This window comes from Staurois parvus, unplaced genomic scaffold (assembly GCF_062004578.1).
Source record: "Staurois parvus isolate SC_StPar_1 unplaced genomic scaffold, SC_StPar_1.0 ptg000548l, whole genome shotgun sequence".
NCBI lineage: Eukaryota > Metazoa > Chordata > Amphibia > Anura > Ranidae > Staurois > Staurois parvus.
Genome location: NW_028318344.1, coordinates 11,632,371 through 11,657,402, shown reverse-complemented (window position 1 = coordinate 11,657,402; position 25,032 = coordinate 11,632,371). Strand labels below are relative to the sequence as shown.

The 25,032-nt window shown below is 41.0% G+C and overlaps 1 protein-coding gene across 3 annotated transcripts in view; it reads left to right on the top strand.

Moving 5' to 3' along the window:
• Positions 1–25,032, top strand: part of LOC149451183 (serine/threonine-protein kinase BRSK2-like) — a 425,864-nt gene that overhangs the window by 285,925 nt on the left and 114,907 nt on the right. For all 3 annotated transcript variants that reach the window (XM_089691016.1, XM_089691015.1, XM_089691017.1), the window contains 2 exons: positions 13,226–13,366; positions 23,751–23,867. In XM_089691016.1, coding sequence (XP_089547142.1) covers positions 13,226–13,366; positions 23,751–23,867 — 258 coding nt within the window. The remainder of the gene's footprint in view (positions 1–13,225; positions 13,367–23,750; positions 23,868–25,032) is intronic.

Genomic DNA, 25,032 nt, shown 5'->3' with positions numbered 1-25,032 from the left:
CAAGTTGATCTTGGTCTCATCTGTCCATAGGATGTTGTTCCAGAACTGTGAAGGCTTTTTTAGATGTCGTTTGGCAAACTCTAATCTGGCCTTTCTGTTTTTGAGGCTCACCAATGGTTTACATCTTGTGGTGAACCCTCTGTATTCACTCTGGTGAAGTCTTTTCTTGACTTTGACACACATACACCTACCTCCTGGAGAGTGTTCTTGATCTGGCCAACTGTTGTGAAGGGTGTTTTCTTCACCAGGGAAAGAATTCTTCGATCATCCACCACAGTTGTTTTTCGTGGTCTTCCAGGTCTTTTGGTGTTGCTGAGCTCACCGGTACATTCCTTCTTTTTAAGAATGTTCCAAACAGTTGTTTTGGCCACGCCTAATGTTTTTGCTATCTCTCTGATGGGTTTGGGTTTTTTCAGCCTAATGATGGCTTGCTTCACTGATAGTGACAGGTCTTTGGATCTCATCTTGAGAGTTGACAGCAACAGATTCCAAATGCAAATAGCACACTTGAAATGAACTCTGGACCTTTTATCTGCTCATTGTAATTGGGATAATGAGGGAATAACACACACCTGGCTATGGAACAGCTGAGAAGCCAATTGTCCCATTACTTTTGGTCCCTTAACAAGTGGGAGGCACATATGCAAACTGTTGTAATTCCTACACCGTTCACCTGATGTGGATGTAAATACCCTCAAATTAAAGCTGACAGTCCGCAGTTAAAGCACATCTTGTTCATTTCATTTCAAATCCACTGTGGTGGTGTATAGAGGCAAAAATGTTAGAATTGTGTCGATGTCCCAATATTTATGGACCTGACTGTAAATGGAAAAGAAAGGTGATTGGAGCTGAAGGCCGCAGCTCCCTCTCTGAGGACTGGCTATCAACTCCAATAGGGCCCCACTCACTTCCAATCCAGGTGTGCTGCCACTGCCTATGACATATGTTGGTCTGTTTGGTTCGTGGGGGGTGAATCTAAGACAGAAATATTTGGAGGTGACTTCCTCCCTGGCTTCAGATTTTCCCCATACACTTTGACAGGCTAGATCAGGTGACACTCTTTCAGTCCCCAAGCCCCCTGCTGGTAGACCATTCATTTTGCTGTCCCAGTCAAGCTGTTGTTTACCTTTTTCAGCAGGGAAGCTCACAGCTAGCTTGCTGCTGAAGTCCACAATTTGGTCACTCCTCAGTGCTGCCTTGGCCGTGGGACTACAAGTCCCAACCAGCTGTTGTTTACCTTTCTCAGCAGAGAAGCTCACAGCTAGCTTGCTGATGAATGCAACATTTTGGTCATTCCCCAGTACTGCCTTGGCCGTGGGACTACAAGTACCAACCAGCTGTCCAGTACCATACAAAGACAACTGCTGGGAGGTTATCAAGGTAGAATCCTCTGAGCCGGAGCAAGAAAAAGTTCTATCCAGACCATCCCTCTGCTCAGCACTCAGAGGTTGTACCTCTGCCCGCTTCACAGCACTGTGGGTGACCCCCAACAATGAAAATGCATCATTATTATCATTATGGTCATCATTATCATCTTCATTAGTATCATCATTATCAATATCATCATTATCATCAACATTATCAGTATCATCAGCACCGTCATCATTATCATCATCATTATCAACAGTTACGTTTGTAACATCAATGACACAGGAGTTCATTATCTCCCCATGCAAGGGGATTTCCTCTCCTTCTCCGGGTAATGGAGAATCCTGTAACCCCACTCTATTCCCAGCCCCCTCCCTTGGTCCATCCACAGGTTGCCCAGACATTACCCTAACATCTGCACACAGTACCTTGGTACACCTTAGTTCCAGTGAAGGGAACTCTTAAGGCGTCGGCATACCAAGACATATTGAACAATTTCATGCTCCCAACTTTGTGGGAACAGTTTGGGGGAGGACCCTTCTTGTTCCAACTTGACTTCACACCAGTGCACAAAGCAAGGTCCCTAAAGATATGGATGAGCGAGTTTGGCAATAAACAAACAGAAGGTGCACTGGCCTAGTGCATTATGCTTAAAATATGGCTTTAATGTATAAAATGGTAAGTATTATACTCACAAAATAGACTAAAGTACATGTTCATCTCATGAAAACAGCACAATTCAATCTGCAAAACATCATGGCATGAAAGAACGATGGAATCTCAACAGGCTGGCGCATTTAGATGACTTATCCTCTTCCGCAGAGCCCACCTGGGCTGGGCTAGTTGTCCTCTGAGGATGAGGAAAAGTCCTCGAAATGCGTCAGAGATCCATAAAGACATGGATGAGCGAGTTTGGGGTGGAGGAACTTGACTGGCCCGCACCTCAACCTGACCTCAACCCAATAGAACACCTTTGGGATGAATCTCGTCCGACATCAGTGCCTGACCTCACAAATGCGCTTCTGGAAGATTAGTCAAACATTCCCATAGACACACCCCTAAACCTTGTGGACAGCCTTCCCAGAAGAGTTGAAGCTGTTATAGCTGAAAAGATTGGGCAAACTCAATATTGAAACCTACGGACTAAGACTGGGATGCCATTAAAGTTCATTTGGGTGTAAAGCAGGCATCCCAATACTTTTGACAATATAGTGTGATAAATAAATGTAAGTATCTTTTTTTATGTAAGTGATCAAATAATTTATGTTCTCAATTGCATATGGGGCTTGGAGAGGTGGGGGTGGAAAAATAGGAGTTCCCTGATCTGCCTAGTGAATGGCTGTGTAGGGTGGCGTGTCAGCACAATTCTGGTCAATGGTTTATAGGCAAGTTGTTCTCCTAGCACAGCCAGAAAACTGACTAACCTTGGAAGGATGAGCTCTCATGCCTAGCGTGGCCAGTTTGAAATAGGAAAGCAAGGGGACTGTCAGAATCACAAGGTATTTCCCACAAAGGAAGTAATACAAACAGGACACTTTTTTTAACAAAAGTACATGGTACAACACACACATATCAGTAATATGAAATATTGTGGTAACGTATTCTTTAAAGCATTGTGTTACCAATAATAGTTGGAGACCAAATGGGCCATGTGGAGTGAGGACCCAATTGCAACTGCAACCTCTGGAACCTCAGCTTCTGCACCACAGAGCCTAGGACTCTCTATGGACTTAAACACCAGGATTCTCATATCATCACTATTTTGTACTGCACAGTAGCACATTCACATAATAGATATGTTGGCTGCACAACAGGATTATTTATGCTACTGGTTTAACAAGGGCCTGATTTCTAGGAGAAAAGAGAAAGGAATATAGTACAGGCTTTCACTTTAATAGCTGACTACTGACATACTGAATTTCACTAAATGAGTTTATAATGCATTAAAATTTTGTCATGAGGCAATCTAAGCCTGTTATTAAGGGTGCATTGAACTCTGATAATGAACCTCGCACACAAGTCAACAGCTTTAGGAGAACTTTGAAATATACTGAAGATTGTTAGATCATTGAAGACCGAAGACTAACAAGCACATTGAAAGTCAGAGGGTTTTCCAGAGATGTGTAACAAGAGTGTTATTGAGTGAAGGGCTGGCATGAAAGCTTTATAATGAGTATTCTCTATACTGAGAGGTCTAAAGAGAGCCGTATAATGACAATCTGATGTATCCCTGTACAAGTGATACATCTATAATGAGCATAGGCTATACTGCAACACTAGTGTGAGAACGTCTTAACATGTTTCGGTGATTGCTTGATTCACTGGGGATGATCCATTTCGCAGGTAACTCTATCTGTAAAATATGTTTTTGCTACATGTTGGTTCATAGTGTTCGTGATCTGAGTTTAGTGCCTTTTTAAATAAATTAGGGATTTAAATATAACATGATAGAGTGTAAAACAGTGGGGTCTGTTTATAAAAAGAAGGTGAATCCACAGGCAGATTTTATTTGTCTAGCTATAAGTTTCCTCTGTTGTGAAGCTAAGAAGCTGTGAAATTGCGGTCCACTGCAAGAAAATCTAATATGATCAAAATAGAAAATAAAGTATATCTAAAGCCCAGAATTAATTTTAGATTTGGATACAGTAAAGAGGGACTAGAACATCTTGTCCCTGTTAGGAAGTTTCTCCCTCTCTATTGTCCTTGTGGTCACTGTCACCAAAAAGAAAGGATATTCCAACATTTAATTTGTTGCCACAATGGCAACCACCACTAGATCTGGTAACAATGATCTTCAAGAGAATTTCACTCACTTTGAAAAGATTTCCTTTCAATTCCTGTTGTGGCTCTTTGACAGGAACTGAAATCTCCCCAACAGGAGATAGATGATAGTACAAAAAATATCTACAGCTGAATGGAAGAGAAAAAGGGAAATCACCCACTATAATATGTAACAGTAGTAAATACGTTTTAGGATGCATTCATGCTACAGCACTCTGCTGTCATGTGTTGAAGCACATTCTGGAGCATTAAATTGCATGGGGCATGCTTCATTTTCATGAAGTGCTATGCACAGGACACCACCCTTTGAACTGCCTGGTGGTGTGTGCAGGCATATGCATTTTTAAGGTGCTTTTCTATTTCAAACACCACTTTATGCATTGACATACCTCCTTTAGACCTCAATCCATCAAGCACTCTTGACAAACAGCTTAACTATCCAGTAAGACATGGCAGTTTAATGTTGTTTTACATGTTTAAGTGCTGTACATTGGATGTTCACCAGTTTTTTGAAGTGTAATGAGAGAGTAATCTTCTAAGCCTTATGCCCCACAATAAAGGCTGGTAAATTACTAAGGGAACAAGAAGAAAGGAGGCTTCTATCTAAGGACTAAACCAACTAGTCCCAACATACAGTTAAACTGGAATATACCATTTACAGACATGAAAATAACAAATTGTGGTTACACCGATTGGCTGCTAGATGTCAGCATCAAAACATTAATACAGTGGCTGTCAACCTATGAGCTATAGAGGGCCTCAACTGCAGCCCCTGACATCACCATATATTTAATGCTTAAGAGGACTGTCAGAGACTGCAGACCTAATATAAGAAGCAATGGGCAGAGACTGTGGACATTCTACATTTTTTGAGTTATGCATCCGAAGATAATAGGAAACTAGGAACATGTTACATGAGGCTAATAGAGATCACTGCTTTTACCCTAATCAATAAGTGAGATTGTATAAATGGTGAACTGGTAAATACAGTACTTGGTGAAAACAAAAACTGCAATTTAATCATATACAACATTTATGAATAGATATTGGTTATTTTAATGGTGCTTATCATCATTGTCATCATTATTATTATACAGTATTTATATAGCGCCAAAAGGTTTGTTCAGCGCTGTACATTATAGTGGGGGACAGTACATGAGACAATACAGTAACAAAACAATACACAAGGGGTTCGAGGGCCCTGCTCTTACGAGCTTACAATCATTATCATCATTTTTATTAATTTCACTTGCTTATCATGTCCCTGGAGATGGTATATACCGTATTTGCCGGCGTATAAGACGACTGGGCGTATAAGACGACCCCCCTACTTTTCCTGCTAAAATTTAGTGTTTGAGCTATACTCGCCGTATAAGACTACCCCTCTTCCAATGCACACCAGTGGCAGGAATAGTGCCCCATCATTGGTATCAGTGGCAGGAATAGTGCCCCATCATTGGTATCAGTGGGGGGGAGGAATAGTGCCCCATCATTGGTGTCAGTGGGGGGGAGGAATAGTGCCCCATCGTTGGTGTCAGTGGGAGGAATAGTGCCCCATCATTGGTATCAGTGGGAGGAATAGTGCTCCATCATTGGTATCAGTGACACCAATGATGGGGCACTATTCCTCCCACTGACACTTGCTGACCCTGTTCTCGTATGGTGCTGCTGCAGCCAGCATATGTGGTTGCAGCAGCACCTCTACACTGACCACTTACCTGCTGGTCCTGCACTCGATTTTCGCGGGGCCGCTCGGCCCCACCCCCTCGCCGGTGATTGGCCGCCTGTGTGCCTTTCCTGAGCTACAGTTCTGGCGGCCAATCACTGGTGAGGAGGCGGAGCCGAGCAGCCGCACGAACATCCAGTGACTGAACTGAAGGCGCAGCCGTGCTTCCTGGACCGGATCGTCGTGGGACCGGAACCAGGTAAGAAACAGCCGCTGCCCACCCCTGTACTTAGTGTCCCTTCCATTGGGGGAAGGGGGGGGGCGGCGGCAACGCGCCGCCCCCCTAAAAAGTGTCAGTATGCCGTATACCGGCGTATAAGACGACCCCCGACTTTTGAGAAGATTTTTAAGGGGTAAAAAGTCGTCTTATACGCCGGCAAATACGGTAGTTGTTGCACCTCTGGGGCTTGCATGTATCTATGAAGCCGAAAGCTATGCCATCAGTAGCTTTCCTACCAGCAGGGCCTTCCAAGGTGGAAAGGTTCTGGTGGAGATACCAGACTAATTTTGTGCCACCCATCTGCGCAGTAGCAGATAGGCAGTGTTGAAGGCAGAAGATCACGTTTGGCATGACAATTGCTACAATAACGAACTAACAATGCACAGAAGAAGGACCTGGTAATCTACTTCTGTATTATGCCAAGAAAAATTGATTTGGAAGCGGTCTAACCGGCTATGTCATTAGAAGCCCAAATAATGAAGTTACAACTGTTCTACTTTAGTCACACTGTCAGAATAGAGAGGTCATTGGAGTGGAAATAATGTTTGGAAAGACTGAAGAAACCAAAGATGGAGACTGTCTACTAGGTGGTTGGACATATTGACCACAGCTGTGTCAACACTGGAAGATTTTGCAAGACTAGCACAAAATAAACATATCTTTCATTCATCAGGTCGCTCAGACTTGGACCCGGCACTTATCAATCTAGAACCTTACATCGTAAATAATGATAAGCACCTGGCTTTATCATTATTGGACAGTGCAGGTTATATAAAGCAAAGCAACAGAAATAAATATGGTGGAACCTAAGTTTATTTTCCTGACACCAACACAACACTGACATACTAAGGGAGGGGGTTGATCACACACAAACATTTTTGACAGGTCTTCAAAATTCTGAAATGGTTAGATACTTTGTCTAATTTAGAAACAAAATATTTTATTTCTGTTGGGCTGCAACAGAGGAACTGTAGTTTTTCTACTAAGATATTGAGGATTGATTTTTACCTTTTGGCTACTGAACTGGCAGTATACTTTTTTTGTAGGCTATCATGAATTGATAGTATACTTTTTCTACGAGACTTTCATAGATTGGTAATATGTTTGCTGTCAAGCTAACAAATATTTATAGTATACTTTTTCTCCTAGGTGATTATAGATTGGTAATATATTGTTTTCTGCTAGGCTGTCATGGATTGATAATATACTGTATATTTTGCTTGGCTATCATGGATTAGTACAATGGATTATCATTTGTATGTTAGATTATCATGGATTTCTTAGTACAGTTTTTCAGTAAATTACCATTGATTGGTAGTATATTCTGTATTTTCCGCTGGACTACCAGCATGGTTCTGTACTGTTTCTGCTAGGGTATCATGGTACTGCTAGGCAGTACACATTTCCTATAGGCTATTTATCTTCAGTGCTACTAGAGATGATAGGTTGCAAATTGACTGGTGCTTCACCCTTTTCCACAATGCTACCAAAGACTGAAATTTCTTCTAGTCTGCTGAAGAATGGCACTAACCTCAGTTATTGGCAGTAAACCATTCTCAGCAAAGGATCTTCAGTACATTTTTCCTAGGTTAAAAGAAGTGAGTATGTTGCCTTTTTTCAGTTTAACCTGCTATAATTAATGTTTCTACATTTACCTTTAACTATATACAGTATAGGGCAAGAGCCCTGGAAAAACCTGAATGATTTGACATTAAGCAAAATTTGCCAAGCTTTTCCTAATGGCTATAAAAATTATTTTTTTTATATGTTAGTTTGAATGACTGGGACAAACATGATTAATTGTTCCCCTTTATTCAAAGACCAGAATGGGCATATTAGGATGCGTTAATCTGTCCCTCTCACCACCCATATTTTTTTTTTCTTTAATTAAAATGTCTTTTTGATGAAGGCAAGTTGGCGTGATTCATTCTTCTTTCACGTATTAGAGGAAAGATCCATTAGCACCACCATCCTCAATGTAGAATCTGTGAAAAGGTGTCAGGTCAAAAGGGTTCCTCTGTTTAATGAGGTCAATCTAATTGTTTGGGCATCCTTTCACATTAAGTAATATGTGGATTATAAATGATACATGTCCCCTCTTCTGTTTAATAGATTACCATTTTCTTACATATGCTGAAGAAGTCTCATGTTAAGCCCTTAAAGCATCTTAATCATTCGAGGTCACTAATGCTCATAAATATGTTTTATCTTATTAAGGCATAAGGTTATTAAATACTGAAAAAGCTAAGCTGATTTCACACTACAAAACACTGTAACGAGCAGGGCCCTCTGTTTCCTCTTCTACCAAATTGTATTGTAACTGTAATGTCTACCTTCATTTTGTAAAGCGCTGCGCAAGCTGTTGGCGCTTTATAAATCCTATATAATAATAATAACTAAGGCCTAGCCAGAATGTTAAGTTTACTAAGATCCAGTCAGTACAGCTAACAATTGTCACTCCTTTACAGTCATAATATTTGTCCTGGAAGATTGTTCTTGCAGTGTGTCTATAGTGAGCTATGAACAGTTGGGTCAGCAGGCATCTGTTAACAACGGAGTACTTATTTATAAAAACTTGTTGACCAGTTGGATCAGACCTTTGTCCCCACGAATGAGATTCAGGATGATAATGATTTTCCAGGTGCATTGGTTGGTTCATGCACAACCAACCAACTAGCAATAATGCACTGCCTGGTCTTTGAATTTTGCTCGGATAGTTTAGATAGGGCCAATAAGAGGGTGTTTGGGTGAGTTAGCCCCCTCGCTATTTGGGTTGGATTCCCAGCAACTATACTGACAATCTACTTAGCTGATAAATTTCTTAGGGATAGATTAGTGTAGGGCTTGACGGCACTAGGTGGACACCTAAAGTAGATGTAAATCCCCACTGAAGTAGCAAACTGCTGTGTAATTTAGGGAATTTCAGGATGGGGATCTTAATGCAGCTGATGTTCTGCAGCTTCTTTACAGCCTGTACCTGTCCACATGCACTACACCCACAGCAGGTTACATGTGTCTTTCACAGGGCAAATTTCCTAGTTTTTGTTAGTTGTAATTGACTTTTTTCACAATCTGTTCCTGACCACATGCACTTCAGGCATAGCAGCCTATATGTGTTTTTCGCAAGGCATTATTCCTAATTATTGATGGCTGCAATTTTATTTTAAAGGCCTTTAAAAATTGTGTAATATGTCTTGTGAGAATGCTGTCCCCTATAACACAAAGTGCCCAGGCAAGGATCCCTTTATAAACAGCACCTGCTGCTATAGCATATATTCGATTTTAGTGGTTGGGTTTACATCTACTTTAACAAACTGTAATTTAGTTATTTGATTTGACGTGTGGAGGCACGTTTAAAACACCTGCCCCTATTCTGTGTCGCTAGTACAATTCTTCCTGATTAAAAAGGACCTGCTTCAGGACAATTTTAAGCTGCTGCTGTATCCTCAGTGGTATGTCAGTTCTTTTAGTAAAGCTCCAGCCTGTGCTCTTGGTCGCTATTAAATTGGGCCATACCTTGGTACTTAAAATTTTACATTACTGCAATCTCTTAATAGGTGGCTATAGAACTGCCCCCTCCATTTGCTACTGATTGCAATTTCCTATGCATTGTGGAAGGGCAGAAAGTCTAGGGGCATAGCTTTTCCCCTGAAATATTGTGTGGCATATTTACAATGCTGAGGACCCAGAATAAGTCAGGAGAGGTGGTAGAAGCTAGTAATAGTAGCAGCATGGCAGCCTGGTATATGTTTTGGGATGCTGGAGGGAGGGTCTTCTGATTTTAAAAAAGTTTGAGGATGAGGCCAGTGAAGAGGAGGGGATAGAAGTGTCCGCACTGTCAGAATCAGGTAATTCTGGAGAGATTCAAACCTTTGGCCCTTCTCAATGTGGCTCTCATGACCCTCTTTCCTGCTTGACATGGCATATCTTAAGCCTTTGAAACTTTCCTCATTGTATTAGATGCCGCAAATGCTGTAGCAGATGCATCAAGAGAATATTGTGGTAGGGGGGGATATGGGGAAAGTGAGGAAGGAGGAGGAATAGGAACCTTTTACTGTCAACTTGTCTTACTGAAGTGCTGCTTCCACTGAGCTCTGTAGTATAGAGTCATGTGTTTCCTCATGCATTTGGTACCGAAATGATTGTTACTTTTACAAAGGTTTATATGCTGCATGTAGAATCTGCAGACCACAGTGGTCCTGATGACAATGGATATGTTAAAAAAAGGACCACTCTGTAGAGCTTTTTCTCTTTGCTGACTTTCAAATGTTCATTTACTGTCTCAATGCTATCCAATTTCTACCAAACACAGTCTATATTTTGTCAAGAATTGGGAATAAGGGGAGGGGAGGGGGTCAGGGAAGGTTGGGTTGTGGTTTTAAAGTGTTTTGTGTACTTTGTTTTAACATTGTATTAAACTTTTAAGACAGTGCAGTTTGGTAAGAGTAAACTTTCCAGATTTAGATTAGTTGTGGCTGCTACTTCTGCTGTTGAATTTAAAACTATTACTATTAGATACAAAGGCATTGCAGCCAAAACATCTTAAAAATACTTTTTTTCAAGTTGAAATTCATCAGATTAGGGACTGTTGCTGTATTTAAAGTGTTACTAAACCCACATCAGTAAAATCAGTCTGTATATGCAGTAACGCATGCTTGTTATACTCACTGTGGGACCTAAGGGGTTAATCCTCTGTATTGTGTAAAAAGGCTATTTGATCTTGTCTTATCTGATCCTCCCTTTCTTCTACTGTCCCCAATCCTGCTGATAGTACAGAGCTTTTTCTTTGGGAGGATGCATATGATCAGCATAGAGCCAATCAGCACTGTCCAGACCTAGGGTCAGGGGTTATGCAGCCTCATAGAACAGTCAGAGCAGAATGAAAACTCTGACAAGATTAACCAGTGCTCAGCTGAACACTGATAGAAGTCATAAGACCGTTATATACTGCTGATGAGAAAAGGTATTTAGAAGTTTATATTTACTAAAATAATATCATTTCTGTGTTCAGTGTACTGTGGGAGACCAGACACAGTGAATGCAGCTGGGTTTAGTAACACTTTAAGACAATCTAAATTTAAAAATAAGTTACATATCCAAAATATGTGATGCCAGAACATGGTGTTGCTAATACTAATGCCAAATACTGTAAAATGATTGGTATTTTTCCCATGTCACACTCAAGGTTGCATTAATAGCAGTGTACTTCTAAGCTTTTTTGCATTGGTACATGTTCCCCATGGCAGTGCTCACCTTTCCTTGCCTTTCTTGAAAAATCCCCGCCTATTAGCTTTGAAAATGGGCATAATTGATAAGAAAAGATTTAGCCCCTATTATTATTTCGTGCAAGATTTGACGAATCCTCTGAAGATCGAATCTGGGCACATTCACTCATTCCCCTACATACCATCTAAAGAGGGAGTCGACAATATGTTTATTGCGATCTACCTGTTGATCATGGGCAGGTGACAAGTAGATGGTGATCCTTCCACACCGAACACTGGAACCTGGACAGGAGGGGTGGCTAGGGTGGCATTTCCTGGAACTGATCCTTGTATTTTTCTCCTGCAGCTGCTGAAAGCCTGCTTCTCCTCCTCTGCCTCCCGACATCATTCAGCTGTTGCAAGAGGAATATACAGTGGATTAGCACCAATAAATGCTGCCCCTGCTACTTCTCCTGTCCCAGATCTTCCTATTTTTGCTGCCTGGTCCCCCCATGTGCTCCTCTGGTCCCCCCCCCCTGCATTGCTGCTGGCTTCCCTTCTCTCCCTCCTGCCTACTGCTGTGGGGATCTATTCCAGATGGAGAGCAGGGGAAAGAGCCAATAAATATGTCATCTATCAGCACCTTCCTTTTCTGAATGACCACAGTGAGTAATCAGTACCAATCACTCACTGTGTTCATTCATAACTGAAGCATTGTAAATTGCTTTGACTATACTTCCCATTTAGGCTGCAGAGAAAGGGACTAGGGAATTTATGTCCTCAGTCCCTTTCCCTGTCTCAAGAGCAAGACATCAGGGCTCCTAGAAATTGTAAAAAAAAAATTAAAAAATATTGTTACAAATAATTTTTTAAAAATTGTAAATTAATAAAATAATAAAAACTACTGACACCATCCTCTGCCCTACTGACAAAGTCCACTGCTCTGTTCTGATTTACACCATCCACTGTCCTACTTACACCATCTTCTGCCCTACTAGCAAAACCACTGCTCTACTGACAACATCCACTGCTCTTGTGACACCATCCTCTGTCCTATTGACACCGTCCACTGCCCTACTAACACTACCCACACACCATCCACTGTACTACTGACACTGTCCATACACTATCCACTGGCCTATTGACACTGTCCACTGCTCTACTGACTGACATTGTCCACTTTTAAGGTAGGGCAAGTATATATTTTCACAGTTTTCCTTACTATTTAGTTAGGCTTTGCTAGTTAATTTCTTCAAACACCTGTTTGATATTAGCTAGGCCTACAAATGCTCAAAGCTGAATAACAAGATTCAGCTCCCATAGACTTCACCTGGGTTCACAACAAAGTTTTTGAAATTAGAACTTTGAGCAAGTTGCATGAAACTGTTCGCAAACTGAATCCTGGCAAAATCGCTCATCCCTAAGCAATAAATTAGTGCACAAAAAAAGGATCTCTCATTCCCTGTGTACATACAAGCACATACTTGGATGCTCTTATGTATTTAAATAGTTATTGTATGACACTTATTAGGCATCCCCATGCACACCAGAGATACAAGGATCATTTTATGGCTGCCTTTTAGGTTTAACTTTACATAGATGAGTGGTATGGGTTTTTAATGTGTTTTCTGTTTCCAGTTTTGGTTATCATAGCTTTTTTAACTGTTTGACACAATTTCATCTTTTACTCTTTCAACACTCTTTCATCTTTTTTATTTCTTCAATGCTTAGCAATCCTGATACTACCATCTTTTATTCTATAGGACTTTAGCAGCTATATCATTTTGGGGTAGTTTGATGAATTAAATAATGTGCATTTTAGAATTTGGATGACAAAATGAAGTTTATGAATGAAAAATACAAAATAAAGATTTCCCATTTCAGCCCTGTAAATACTCTTTTTTTTTTTCTCCATTATTCTTTTAGATACTTGGTGCTTGAACATGTGTCCGGTGGAGAGCTTTTTGACTACCTGGTTAAAAAGGGGCGACTAACTCCAAAGGAGGCTCGAAAATTCTTTCGACAAATCATATCTGCTCTAGATTTCTGTCACAGCTACTCCATATGGTGAGTTAGAGTTTTTGCTTTCCTATGAGCATTGACCTGGGTGACGCTTGTCGAAGATTACCGCCATTCAGCTTCATAGGAATTTAAGCTGAAGGATATAGGAAGGAAATGAGGTCTGCTAGAGCTGTAAGGAAGTAGCTAAAACAAATATTCAAAATTAAGTAAAGTCGAGGCATGAAAAAGACGGTGACATAAATTAGAGTGCTGTAGACTAGTGATGCTGTATGAACAATATATTGCAAAAAATGAAGTAGGGGATATAGAAACTGATCTTGTTTTTGAATTATGAATATTTTAGGGCCAATTCAAACCAAAGCAAAAGTCTGCTGCAGTTCATTTAACTCATACACATGAATATGTATTAACATATGCTGCATTAAGGCAGCCCATTATTTCAATCAGCAGCCTAATATACCACAATAGACCGAAAATGGTACCTGCTGCATTTCTTTGCTTAGCAGCGTGCGGCAATGAACAGTAGTCATGCTTTGCTGCAACGCGGATGCACTGTAAAGGTGGTTTGAGGTGCTAATCAAAATGAAGGGAACTGCAGAACAGTGGTGTGAACAAGACCTGTGTTCAGCAAAAGAAGGAGGTTGCCATTGCTGATTTCTTCTTCAAAAATGCTAGATGCTTGGCTGTAATCTAATTATTTAATTATTTCCTGAGTCACAGACCTGGAATAAGTTTTCAGATCAGAAATTCTGATTTTGCTCAGACTTTGCTTAAAGTGAAATGTACCTTTACTGTATGTCACTGGGACAAGTAGTGAGGATAAATCTTTCTATCAGGGACACAGACCTGAATAAAACCAGACTGGGGTCCTAACCATTTCATACTCTATCGAGAACTATAAAGAAAAAAAAAAATAGGCTGTATGTTGAGTTGGGGCCGTTTGCAGGCTGCTGACCATCTCTCCATGCTCCTCTCCTCATTGGGCGCCAAGTGTGGTCACATGAGATGCCTACCCCAGGGTAGGTTCTTCTGGGATACGCTAGGCACCTTGAACAGGGTCACTCGCCTTGCATATGGGGTACCATTACTTGTGCCGTACACCGTGTACACTTTAGCAAATAACTGTCCTCCTGTTAACTTTCTTGTCCCCATGTCAATGTACACCTTCACTGTCACAGCTATATTTAGGAGGGGCACGCTGAGCCTATGCCCACTTCACATGTCATGCATATCTCCACTACCTCGTGCCCAGTAACAAAATGGGGCCCTGCCAAGCACCTAAAGTAGATTCCATCCGTGTATTAACCCTCTTTCTCTCCGTACGTAGTGGCTAGGCTCAGTGCCTATGGTGCTGATCTCACCCTGTTGCTATGGGAGACGGATCACTCTGGGAGACACTACCGACAACAACCCCCTTTCTGCTAGAGGATATGTTTCCTGCCCCAGACACACGCTTCACGGCAGGCTGCTTGTTCTAGCTTCTGTTACCATTGGTAACCACTTGCTTGGACTCCACAATGTGTTAACTCTTGTAGTGCCGTCTTTATACCTCAATATGCTCCACTGACCCAAGCTGTAGACTCTATGTAGTGCCGGTTACTTTCATACACCCCTTTAATAACTTCAGAGCAGGTATGGCAAAGTATCAATGCTTTACTAAAAATACTTCAGCATACGGTTCACTGAAGGCAAATCATCTTTCCCCTAGCTAACCTAACTCCTAGGGCTGCCCCAGCATACCTGAACAGGTAAGAGTCCATAGTGGGACCTTAGATGCTGGTGTTTTCAGGGTGGACTGCAAGTCCCAGTAGTCTCCCTACATGATGATAGTTACAGACTTAGCCAAGCAGGGATAGCAATGCACGAGAGAGCCACTCTCCTCTGTGGAATAGCTGGAGATTACATGCTGTGGCTTCTTCCCATGTAGCAGATTGGGCAGAGCCCTCCCCCCTTTTATTTACTGCAAAGGGAGAGAGGCAGAGCTCTGAAAAAGTGAGGGACCTGCATTAACCCTTCCTTCCCAATTAGGGCAGCCAGCTGTCTCACTAACCCATCATTTGAAGCTGCTTACAGGTCCATACACTATAACGCATACTTGTTCTGCATAAGTGACTGTTTTGTGTGAGTGAATGAGGTCAGCAGACACTAAAGTTATCATAATGTATATGATTTACGAGTAAAATCAAAACATTTGTTCTCTGCATTTCATTTAGTAGGGCTGGGATCAGTCCCCTATAGGGCTTCTACCTAGGACCCTAGTGTAAAGATCTTTTTCCCACTCCTTTAATAACTGTGATGGCTCATGGATTTTCAGTCTGGCTGCTGTTACTGGCCCTATTAAAAAAAGTATTTCAGAGAATACGCTAGAGTGCGCAGGTCATCAGGCACTGCACCATACATGTTATTAGAATATATGAATGACCCAGATGCTGGTGGCACTAGTAGCTTGGATGAAAAGACACGTTTAACCTGTCATGGCACAGACAAATCTTACCTTGGTTCAGACAGCAGAAAACATGCAAAGGGAACTCTTCTCCACTAAAAATTGGTAAATGTGTTATAAATAGAGTTGCTATTTAATTTATCTGTCAGGGCAAAAAAAAAAAACATTTGCAAGATATCTCTGCAATACATGTGTAGGCGGGGCCTAACCAGCTTATCCAAGAATTGAGCAAACACATGTGGACATTGACTGCTCACAGAATCAAGGCAATATACATTAATGGGCCCACAACTGTTGCAGCTCATATACTTCTTCAGGTAGTAAAGGGCACAGCTTATCCACAAGGCACTTTGTGATAGTATTATTTATGAATATTATACATCTACATACCACTGAATGCCACAGGAGCACTTCCCTAGGAAGAGCTATGATACTGCTTGTTGACACTGCGATTCCAGATGTCTATGTATGTTTTAGATATCCGACTGCCAGTGGGACACTATTTCAGGAAGGTGATAGAGTAGAAACCTATTCTTTCCCCTTCTCAACAGGTACCTCTCCCTAATGTTACTCCTACTTTCTTCCTAGCCAGTGGGGTCTCTCTTCCTATCTTACTCCCACACAGCGGGCACATGCATTATTTATATGATTTTGTGTCAAGATGACTGCCCAAATGTAGGATTTCAATATCCATAAAGATATGCCCTTCTCCCCTGGAGCCCATAGCAGGAGTCAATTAGTCCTCAATGGGCTCCTGGCAGTCTGAAGAAATGGCACAGTGCCACTTTCAGGTTGGAGGATATACTGCAGCCTTCACCTGCCTACACTTGCAAATTTCCCTCTGTTTTATCCCCTTAAAGACGCATAACTACAAAAAAATACATGTTGATCTATCAAAAATGCACTCAGCTTCTAAGTTTTGTTGTGGGCTGACAATATGTAGCTTTTTTGTGGACTAAGTGGTACCAGCTGCCCCTCTCCTCTCCTAAGTGTTTTTTCCTATACTACTTAACCACTTCTACTTTTAACCTCTCTAATATACAGGGTAATCACTCTGTATTCTATGATTAGAACTAGAAGAGCTAAAAGGCCACTGAGATAACACAGGCAGTGTGCATAAGACATATAACAACTTTGAATTTCTGACAAAATCTGTGAATTGTTTGCACACTTTTTTGCCCCAATTTGATATAACAGAATGCTTCCAATGGTATGTTTAACAGACCAAGAGAGAGCCAATAAAAGTTTATTGTCAGTGTTTACACTTTAACATTTTTTAAATGTTGTAATTTTTGTTGTAATTTTTTTTAGTGCTATTTCTCTATACTTAGGGGCATATTATAAAGAAGTCAACCTGACATTTACTAACTTTCAATACAAATAAATATTCAGATTTATGTGCTTTAAATTATAGTGATTTAGTCACCATCAATGAATGTTTGGTGAAAGTCATGTTCACTGTTTTAGAAATATGCCCCTTTGTGTGGTCACTGATATCATAAAAATGTAACATTTTAATGTTGCTCACAAACTGGAAAAAACCTGGATCTCTGTTTTGTTTTTCTCATTTACATTTGTATTGATAAATTTCTGCACACATTTCAGGTTCACAATACAAGAATCATCTATTTTATTTCTTGTTAACATCTTTAATAAATGATAATAACATTAGACATTTCTCTGACACTTTTGTGTTTCTGTTAATAAAACACAGTAAAAAAAACAGTAAAACCCAAATAAAGAGAGAACACTGTTATGGAAATAAAAACTATTCTGCTACTAACAAATATTGTAAAAATGAATACAAAGCTGACCCCTACCTCGAATAGTTGGGGAAAAAATTACCAACCTACTATGTGGCAAATAATATTAGTGCATGTGGAAACAAACTTTTGGTATACCCTATAAAAACAAAAAGAGAAAAAGCTGGGGAACTGAGGAGGGAGGACTAAAGCTGGCCAAAGATTCAGCCTGTTGAATTGAGCTGGATGGAGGAATCTTCCCCACTGGGATTTTGTATTTTGTGAATGAGACCCTCAACTGTCAGAAAACACTGATCAGCTGCTGCAGCAACTTATTGACAAAAGTTTTCCAGCATGTCCCTATGACCAACGCTACTCAAACAATCAACTTCAGTTGAGAAGGGACAGCAGTCCCTGCTGAACCTGCAGAATTTCGATCAGTGTATGGCCAGCTTAAAGTGTTAATAAACCCCAAAAAACACATTTATTTTAGTGCAGCTTACCAATTCTTAAATGTGATGGCTGTATTAGTTTCCTTTGGCTTTGTTTCTTCTATTTTCATCTGGTGATTCAGCCAACAAATCTGCTGTCTTTCAGTTCAAGCTCTCCAGCAGCATGTATCAGCTTACATGGATGAGACCACCTATGTACCATTGGCAAGGGTGATTCAAATCATCAGCTTTTTTTTGTTCATGTAAAACCCTTATCCCAAAAATAAAAAAACTGATTGCTGTAACTGATTACAAAGTGTGAGCTGGACTTTGGCTTCAGTTTGTTATTTGTATTCAAATCTGCTAATACATTTACATTCTCTTCTCCCCCCACCCCCGTCTGACAATGCTGCTGTTTGCTGTGTCCTAGCTTATTCCTCCAGAGTGGTATCTCACTAATATAGGGGGTGTGTTACTGGCCAGATAAAACAAGCAAAACAGAGGGGTAAAACCCAAAGAAAAGAGAACGGATGCAGCCACCACATCTAATGATTGGTAAGCTGCAAAATAATACATTTTTGGTTTTAATACCGCTTTAAGGACTAGGCAAAATACACAGTACTACTTTCATGTACATACAGTAGTATTGTAAAAAAGGAAGTTAAGCGAGTGCTACAAACACAACAGCTGCTGGGACACCAAAGGTAACCATAAACCTCCTAAAATAAATATCAATGTAAACAGGTGCAGCGCTGATATATAAATGGATATTATGTGGAATAACTATATAATTCAAGTATCCATATAAATGATATAAAGTGCCAGATATATCTCAAAATAACGGCATAGATGTCATGAATAAACGCAATAAAATACAATAAATATATAAATATATAAAGTGCAGAATAAATAAAACCACATTAAAGTGGTAATAGTGATAAGTAAGTCCAAAAAAATGAACGTGGGGATCATAACAGATCACAGCCAAAGTGCTCAAATCCCTTATCCAGGAGTGATGGATGATGTGGCTTAGTAATAAGTGAAGGGTGCACTCACCAGAAGCGTGCTAAAGACACGCATTTGAGATTAATACTGTCTCATCAGGTTATGTTCAGATCGTCTGCTCCAAAGTATGGCCAGGTTCCTGTTCTTTCAGGGTCCCTTGATAGGTATCACTGCATCGGGTCACCTCTAAAATAGGCTCTGTGAATGATGGCACTCACAGAGAGCCCAACAAAGGATGCCACATAGTGTGATACTATTTTTATCAATGGAATTTATTTCCAAAATCAAGGTAATAACATAAAGCAAAAACGACTGACCATATAATTTCAGGATGGCCGCCAGTGGTGACGTGACGTCAAGATGCTATAGCCCCTCCCTCTCCTTAGGAGGATTGTGCCAAGTGTAAAGTTTGGTGGAGGGGGGATTATGGTTTGGGGTTGTTCTTCAGGGGTTTGGCTTGGCCCCTTAGTTCCAGTGAAGGGAAATCTTAAAGCATCAGCATACCAAGACATTTTGAGCAATTTTATGCTCCCAGGTTGGGATTTGGGGATTGCCCCTTCCTTTTCCAACATGACTGTGCACCAGTGCACAAAACAAGGTCCATAAAAACATGAATGAGCAAGTTTGGGGATGAGGAAGTTGACTGGCCTTTAGTCTATTTTGTGAGTATAATACTTACCATTTTATACATTAAAGCCATATTTTAAGGATAATGCATTAGGCCAGTGCGCCCTCTGTTTGTTTGTTATTGCAGTGCCTCTAGATTCCCCCAGTCTTGTGAGGGCAGTAAAGCGAGTGCATCCCATGAGGATCAAGACATGACTGCAGTCTACTAAGCTTTTTGGGCCTACTCTCTAAGCGCAGGAGTATTCAATTTTCCGGTTATGAGCAAGTTTGGGGTGGAGGAACTTGACTGGCCTGCACAGAGTCCTGACCTCAACCTGATAGAACACCTTTGGGGTGGATTAGAGCAGAGACTACGAGCCAGGCCTTCTCGCCCAACATCAGTACCTGACCTCAAAAATGCCCTTCTGGAAGAATGGTCAAACATTCCCATAGACACACTCCTAAACCTTGTGGACAGCCTTCCCAGAAGAGTTGAAGCTATTATAGCTGCAAAGGGTGGGCCAACTCAATATTGAACCCTACAGACTAAAACTGGGATGCCATTAAAGTTCATGTACGTTTAAAGGCTGGCGTCCCATTACTTTTGGACAGGGCTTTTTTCTCAGAGAATAGTCACAGGTACTACCCCCTTCCGAGTCACTTCTTGGCTCCACCCCACTCACCTCTGAGCACCGTTCCTTAGTTCCACCCCCTACCCACCTCTCAGTATGGCCCCTTTTAGAGAATACAGAACCAAGTATTTTGTGGTGCTAAGTAATTTTTATGGAATTTGTTAATGATAATAGGAAAAGTAGTAAAAAAAGATCCCCTGCAGCCAGCAACAACAGACCCTCCCTCCACAGCAAAAATAGATCTCCTCAGCAACAATAGATCCCCCAGCAACAATATATCCCCCAGCAACAGTAGATCTCCCAGCATCCAGCGTCAAAAGACCCTCCAGCAGTTAGCAAAAATAGACTGCTCTCTTAACAGTAGATCCCTTACAGCAACATAAGATGCCCCAGCAACAATACATCCCCCCACAACAATATATCCCCCAGCAGCCAGCATCAATAGACTTTCCAGCACACCCCAGTGCCTCATATTCAGTGTAAAGAACTGCATTCCCCTGTGTTCCCACTGAAAAGCCCTGCTTTTTGCAATATAGTGTATATGTTTGCTATACATCTGATCAGCCAAGTTTATGGCAGTTTCTGGAGCATACAGATGTTACTAGCATACTATGTTCATGCTGTGTCTAACCATCCTGACTTTCAGTTGAGCTGTGATAATAAGCTATTTTCTGGAAGAATGGCAATGGCAATCTAATATTCTGATGGACTGATATACGTTCTGTGGAGGAACCTAAAGTTTACCTGTCTTGTACTAGATTCAGTTAAACTAACTGTGTAGTCCCCCCAAGCCTTGGGCAGCCCATAGACAAGTCAGTTTTTTTTCATGCATCGAGGTGGAAGGGGAACTCCTCCTCACTGAACTATTGTATTCTGACAGAGGGGAGACTTCCCTGCCATCAGAATACAGCAATTGATGAGGTTGCCTGCAGTACTGATAGAATGGGGAAAACCTGGACCCTGCTGAACCGGCCGAATTTTGATCCAAGTATGGCCAGTTTTATACTCCTCTGTCACTGATTCAGAGGGATATTGGCTGTGCAGGACTGGTGTGCTCAAATGTTTCAGGGTACAAGGTCATACTGCAGACCTTTCTATGAATTGGATAAGCAGCTGTTTGATTGTAGTTTATTAAACAACATTGGAGTACTGAAGAGGCTCAAAACTGATATCTCACTGAATCAGCAACAGGTGAGTATAATACTGTTAGGGGGATGAGGGCACTGTGGAGGACTACAAAATGCAGTAAGAATATAGCGAACATGTGGCAATTTATCAACAAAATTTAACGAAAAGGCATTAAAGTTGGCTATAAATTGAAATCTAATATAATCTCCCCTGTGAGTACAGGTGCAGATAAAGGCTCAAAGATCAGCTATAAACAATAATGCCAGGAACTGTGCAGCTCTCCCTTCGAATGTCCAACAAAGGCTTCAAAAGAATCTGAAACAAATCAGAAAAACAAGGGAAGCGCAACCTAGTGCAATAAAATCTTTTATTTGGCTGATATGCCACACAACAAAAATGGCACTAACATGATCAATATATAAATAATTCCTTAACACTATGGTCAGCAGCCCATCCTAAGAGCGACTCCTGCCTGACCACGTGTTGTGTATTGGAGGCATATCCTCCTTTCTGAAACATTTGAGAAAGGAGGATATGCCTCCGATACGCATCATGTGATCAGGCAATACAAATACTCCTTAGCTTTCTGTCATACGGAGTCCATTCTGATTGGTCCCCCTCCCCTACCTCCCTTTACACAGGCGCTTGACACTGTCTGCTGCTGGGGTGGCTGGGGGTGAGTGGTTGTACCAGTTCCTTCTATCTCTGGGCTCCTATCCTGCAAGGCAGGTTGCTGTTACACACAAAGCTCCTGGCAGTGTGCTTCATCCTCAGCTGGATATAAGAGGATCGCAGGTGGTCAGGCAGGGGTCGCTCTTATAATGGGATCCTGACCATAGCGGATATAGTAAGGAATGAATTATCTATTGATCATGTGAGTTCATTTTATGTTGTGTGGTATATCAGCCAAATAAAAGATTTTAATGCACTAGGTTTTGCTTCCCTTGTTTTTTCATTTGGCTATAAAGTAAAATTCAAGTCTAAATCTAACTAAGCTTAAAATTGCTCCCACTCACCTTCTAACTCCTATTCTAACTATCCTGTAGAGGGAAGATTCTTATACTTACCTATCTATTCTCAGGGCACACCAGTCTAGTCACATTATCTCCCTGGGTGGTGACATCACTCATATGCTTACTATGGGACATTTGTTATCAGCTGTCCCTCTTCTCCCCTGAAGCCAGCTGCTGGAATCTGATCATATGGCCAGACTGAAGAGCCCTGAGAATAGGTAAGTATATGTATCTTACGTCTACTGGGTAGTTAGAATAGGAGTTAGGAGGGGGGTTGGAGCTGTTTTAAGCTAGTTAGATCTAGCCTGGACTTCCACTTTAAGTGTTTTTCTCAGCCCTCCTCCCTTTTCCAGAGTACCTGCTCTGTCTTTATGCATGAAAGGTTGCTGAGTCGATTAACTAAAGGCAAAACTATTTCATTTTGGGCAGAGTCAAGAGGAATTAGAACACCTGTCAGGTTATTGTTAGAGAGATTTACCCTCACTAGTAATCCTGTTTACAATTATCACTGACTTTGGGTTGTCACCAGAACAGAAATGGTGGGGAAATCTTCTGGTGATGACAAGGAATTCCATCACTTTGGAGGATTTTCTCTCACCTCTTGTTTTGGCTATGGGACAGAAAGTGCAGGGTAATCTTCCCAATGGGACACAGATGGCAAAAAACTAACAAGAGTTATAGCCCTCCATTACTCTATCAAAAAATAAAAAATAAAAGCTTTGCTTTTAGTTTTACCTGAACTTTAGGGATGAATTACTCCAAGGTAATGGAGCTACGGATGTTACCGAGGGAGTGTTTTAGTTTAGCAACTACAGGTAAGAATATGTAAAACATAAACAAAACACGTGAAGTCATTGGTTGCTGGGATGCCTGCCGTCCCAGCAACCAATGAATGCTCAGCGGCGAGGATCTGGCAGTTTAGACTAGCAGGCTGATGGTCCGGATAGTAGCGTCACTCAGTCCGTGTTCGGACCGCAGTTCTCCATTTAATTACGGCTGATCTATAGTCTGGCTACAAGTTCACTAAAGTCTCTATCAGGGTAATTAGGTTTTAGAAACACTACCTCCATCTAGATGTCAACAAAGTAAAACTAAGATTTTATTCCAATTTGATTATGAAAGGTAGTTTGTGAAAGTTCACAGGTTGGTTCTTCTATGAATAAAGATGTGTTGTTCTACTAATTTTAAAATTCCATGACCCATTGTCAACTTCCCTTGCTGCCTGTTTCAATATGTGAGCCATATTCACATATAATAATTGTAGGTATGTGGTAGATGTTCTATAGGGGAAGAGACATTGCACTGGTTGCCACAGCAGTCACCAGGGCTGCTACACTGTTGGGTATACCACTGATACAAATGTAGCTGAAATGTGACTTGTCAAAATTTCCATTGTACAATAATTTTTCATTGTTGTGTACCTGATCAGCCACAGAGACTTGAAGCCTGAAAACTTATTGTTAGATGAGAAAAACAACATAAGAATAGCAGATTTTGGAATGGCGTCACTGCAGGTCGGCGACAGTTTATTAGAGACCAGTTGTGGGTGAGTACACATTAAACATTATATAGTAATGGTCTTTTTAATGTATAGCTATTGTTTATTTATCAAAGTACATATGCAGGCAAATTTTTTTTAAGTTTTGGATATAACTTAAAACTCCTGTCAGTTTATTTCTGTCTGAGTCCTGCAGGGGAGATTCCCCATCTTTTCCTGACCTGGGGACACAACAGTGAGGGAAATTCCTCTCCTAGATAGCCATTACTAAAACAGAAGTCCCCACTGAAAGATTTAGGCTACATGGGAGCATGTGTGTGAATAGTTTGCTGCATTCAGAGGCAGCTAAATGACACCTATGGGTGCAACAGCACTCTAAGCTATGGCAGCATGCAAATTGGCTGATTAGCTGTAGCCAGCTTGTGTGTGGTCAAAACTTTTAAAAAAACTCCATGGTCCATAGATGATTGGAGGTTCTACTTGCATGAAAACTTTTGGATGAGAGGTTATATGTGAACAGCAGTGGTGTGGGCATTTTATTTGTACAGAGTACAAATCTGACTGCTGCCATTGACTGCTCTTGCATGGATCATACAACCTGGGCAGGCAGTGTTTGGTGCCGCCAGTAAGAATCTGATTCTCACTAGTGGCCACCACTGGCCGCACCAATGTGCCCTTGTACATGCAGTTTTATCATTTCTTTTTTTACAGGTAATACCTGTAAAATGTTCATTTTTCCATTGCTTTTTGTATCACAATAGTCCCCAGGGCAGTAAGCAGATAAATATGCAGAATCAAATGCAGCAAATAACTTTGAAATTAATGTTTTGGATGGAAAAGCCTCTTTTGGCTGCAAAAGCCTCTTATAATGCATATAGGCGTGTATGAAAAATGCATAGAGGCTTTGCTTGGGCCTTTAGCATGTTGTATCTTCAAAAAAAACCTCTTTGATTCCTAAGAGTTAGAATTTAATGACCTTACATAGAAAAGGTCAGAAATGTTGGAAGAGAGCCTTCCATGGGAAAGACACAGTGCAGGAGCTATACTGCAGGGAGATAAGAGGTTAAACCAGGGCTAATCTGTTGGACGGTTGTATGCATTAGGTGAGGATGCAGGTTAACAGGAAAAAGGAGCATTTTCTATGTTATGATAGCTTCATGGCACAAAAGTGAATTTTATTTTCCAGTATTATAACAAAGAATATAGTAAATAC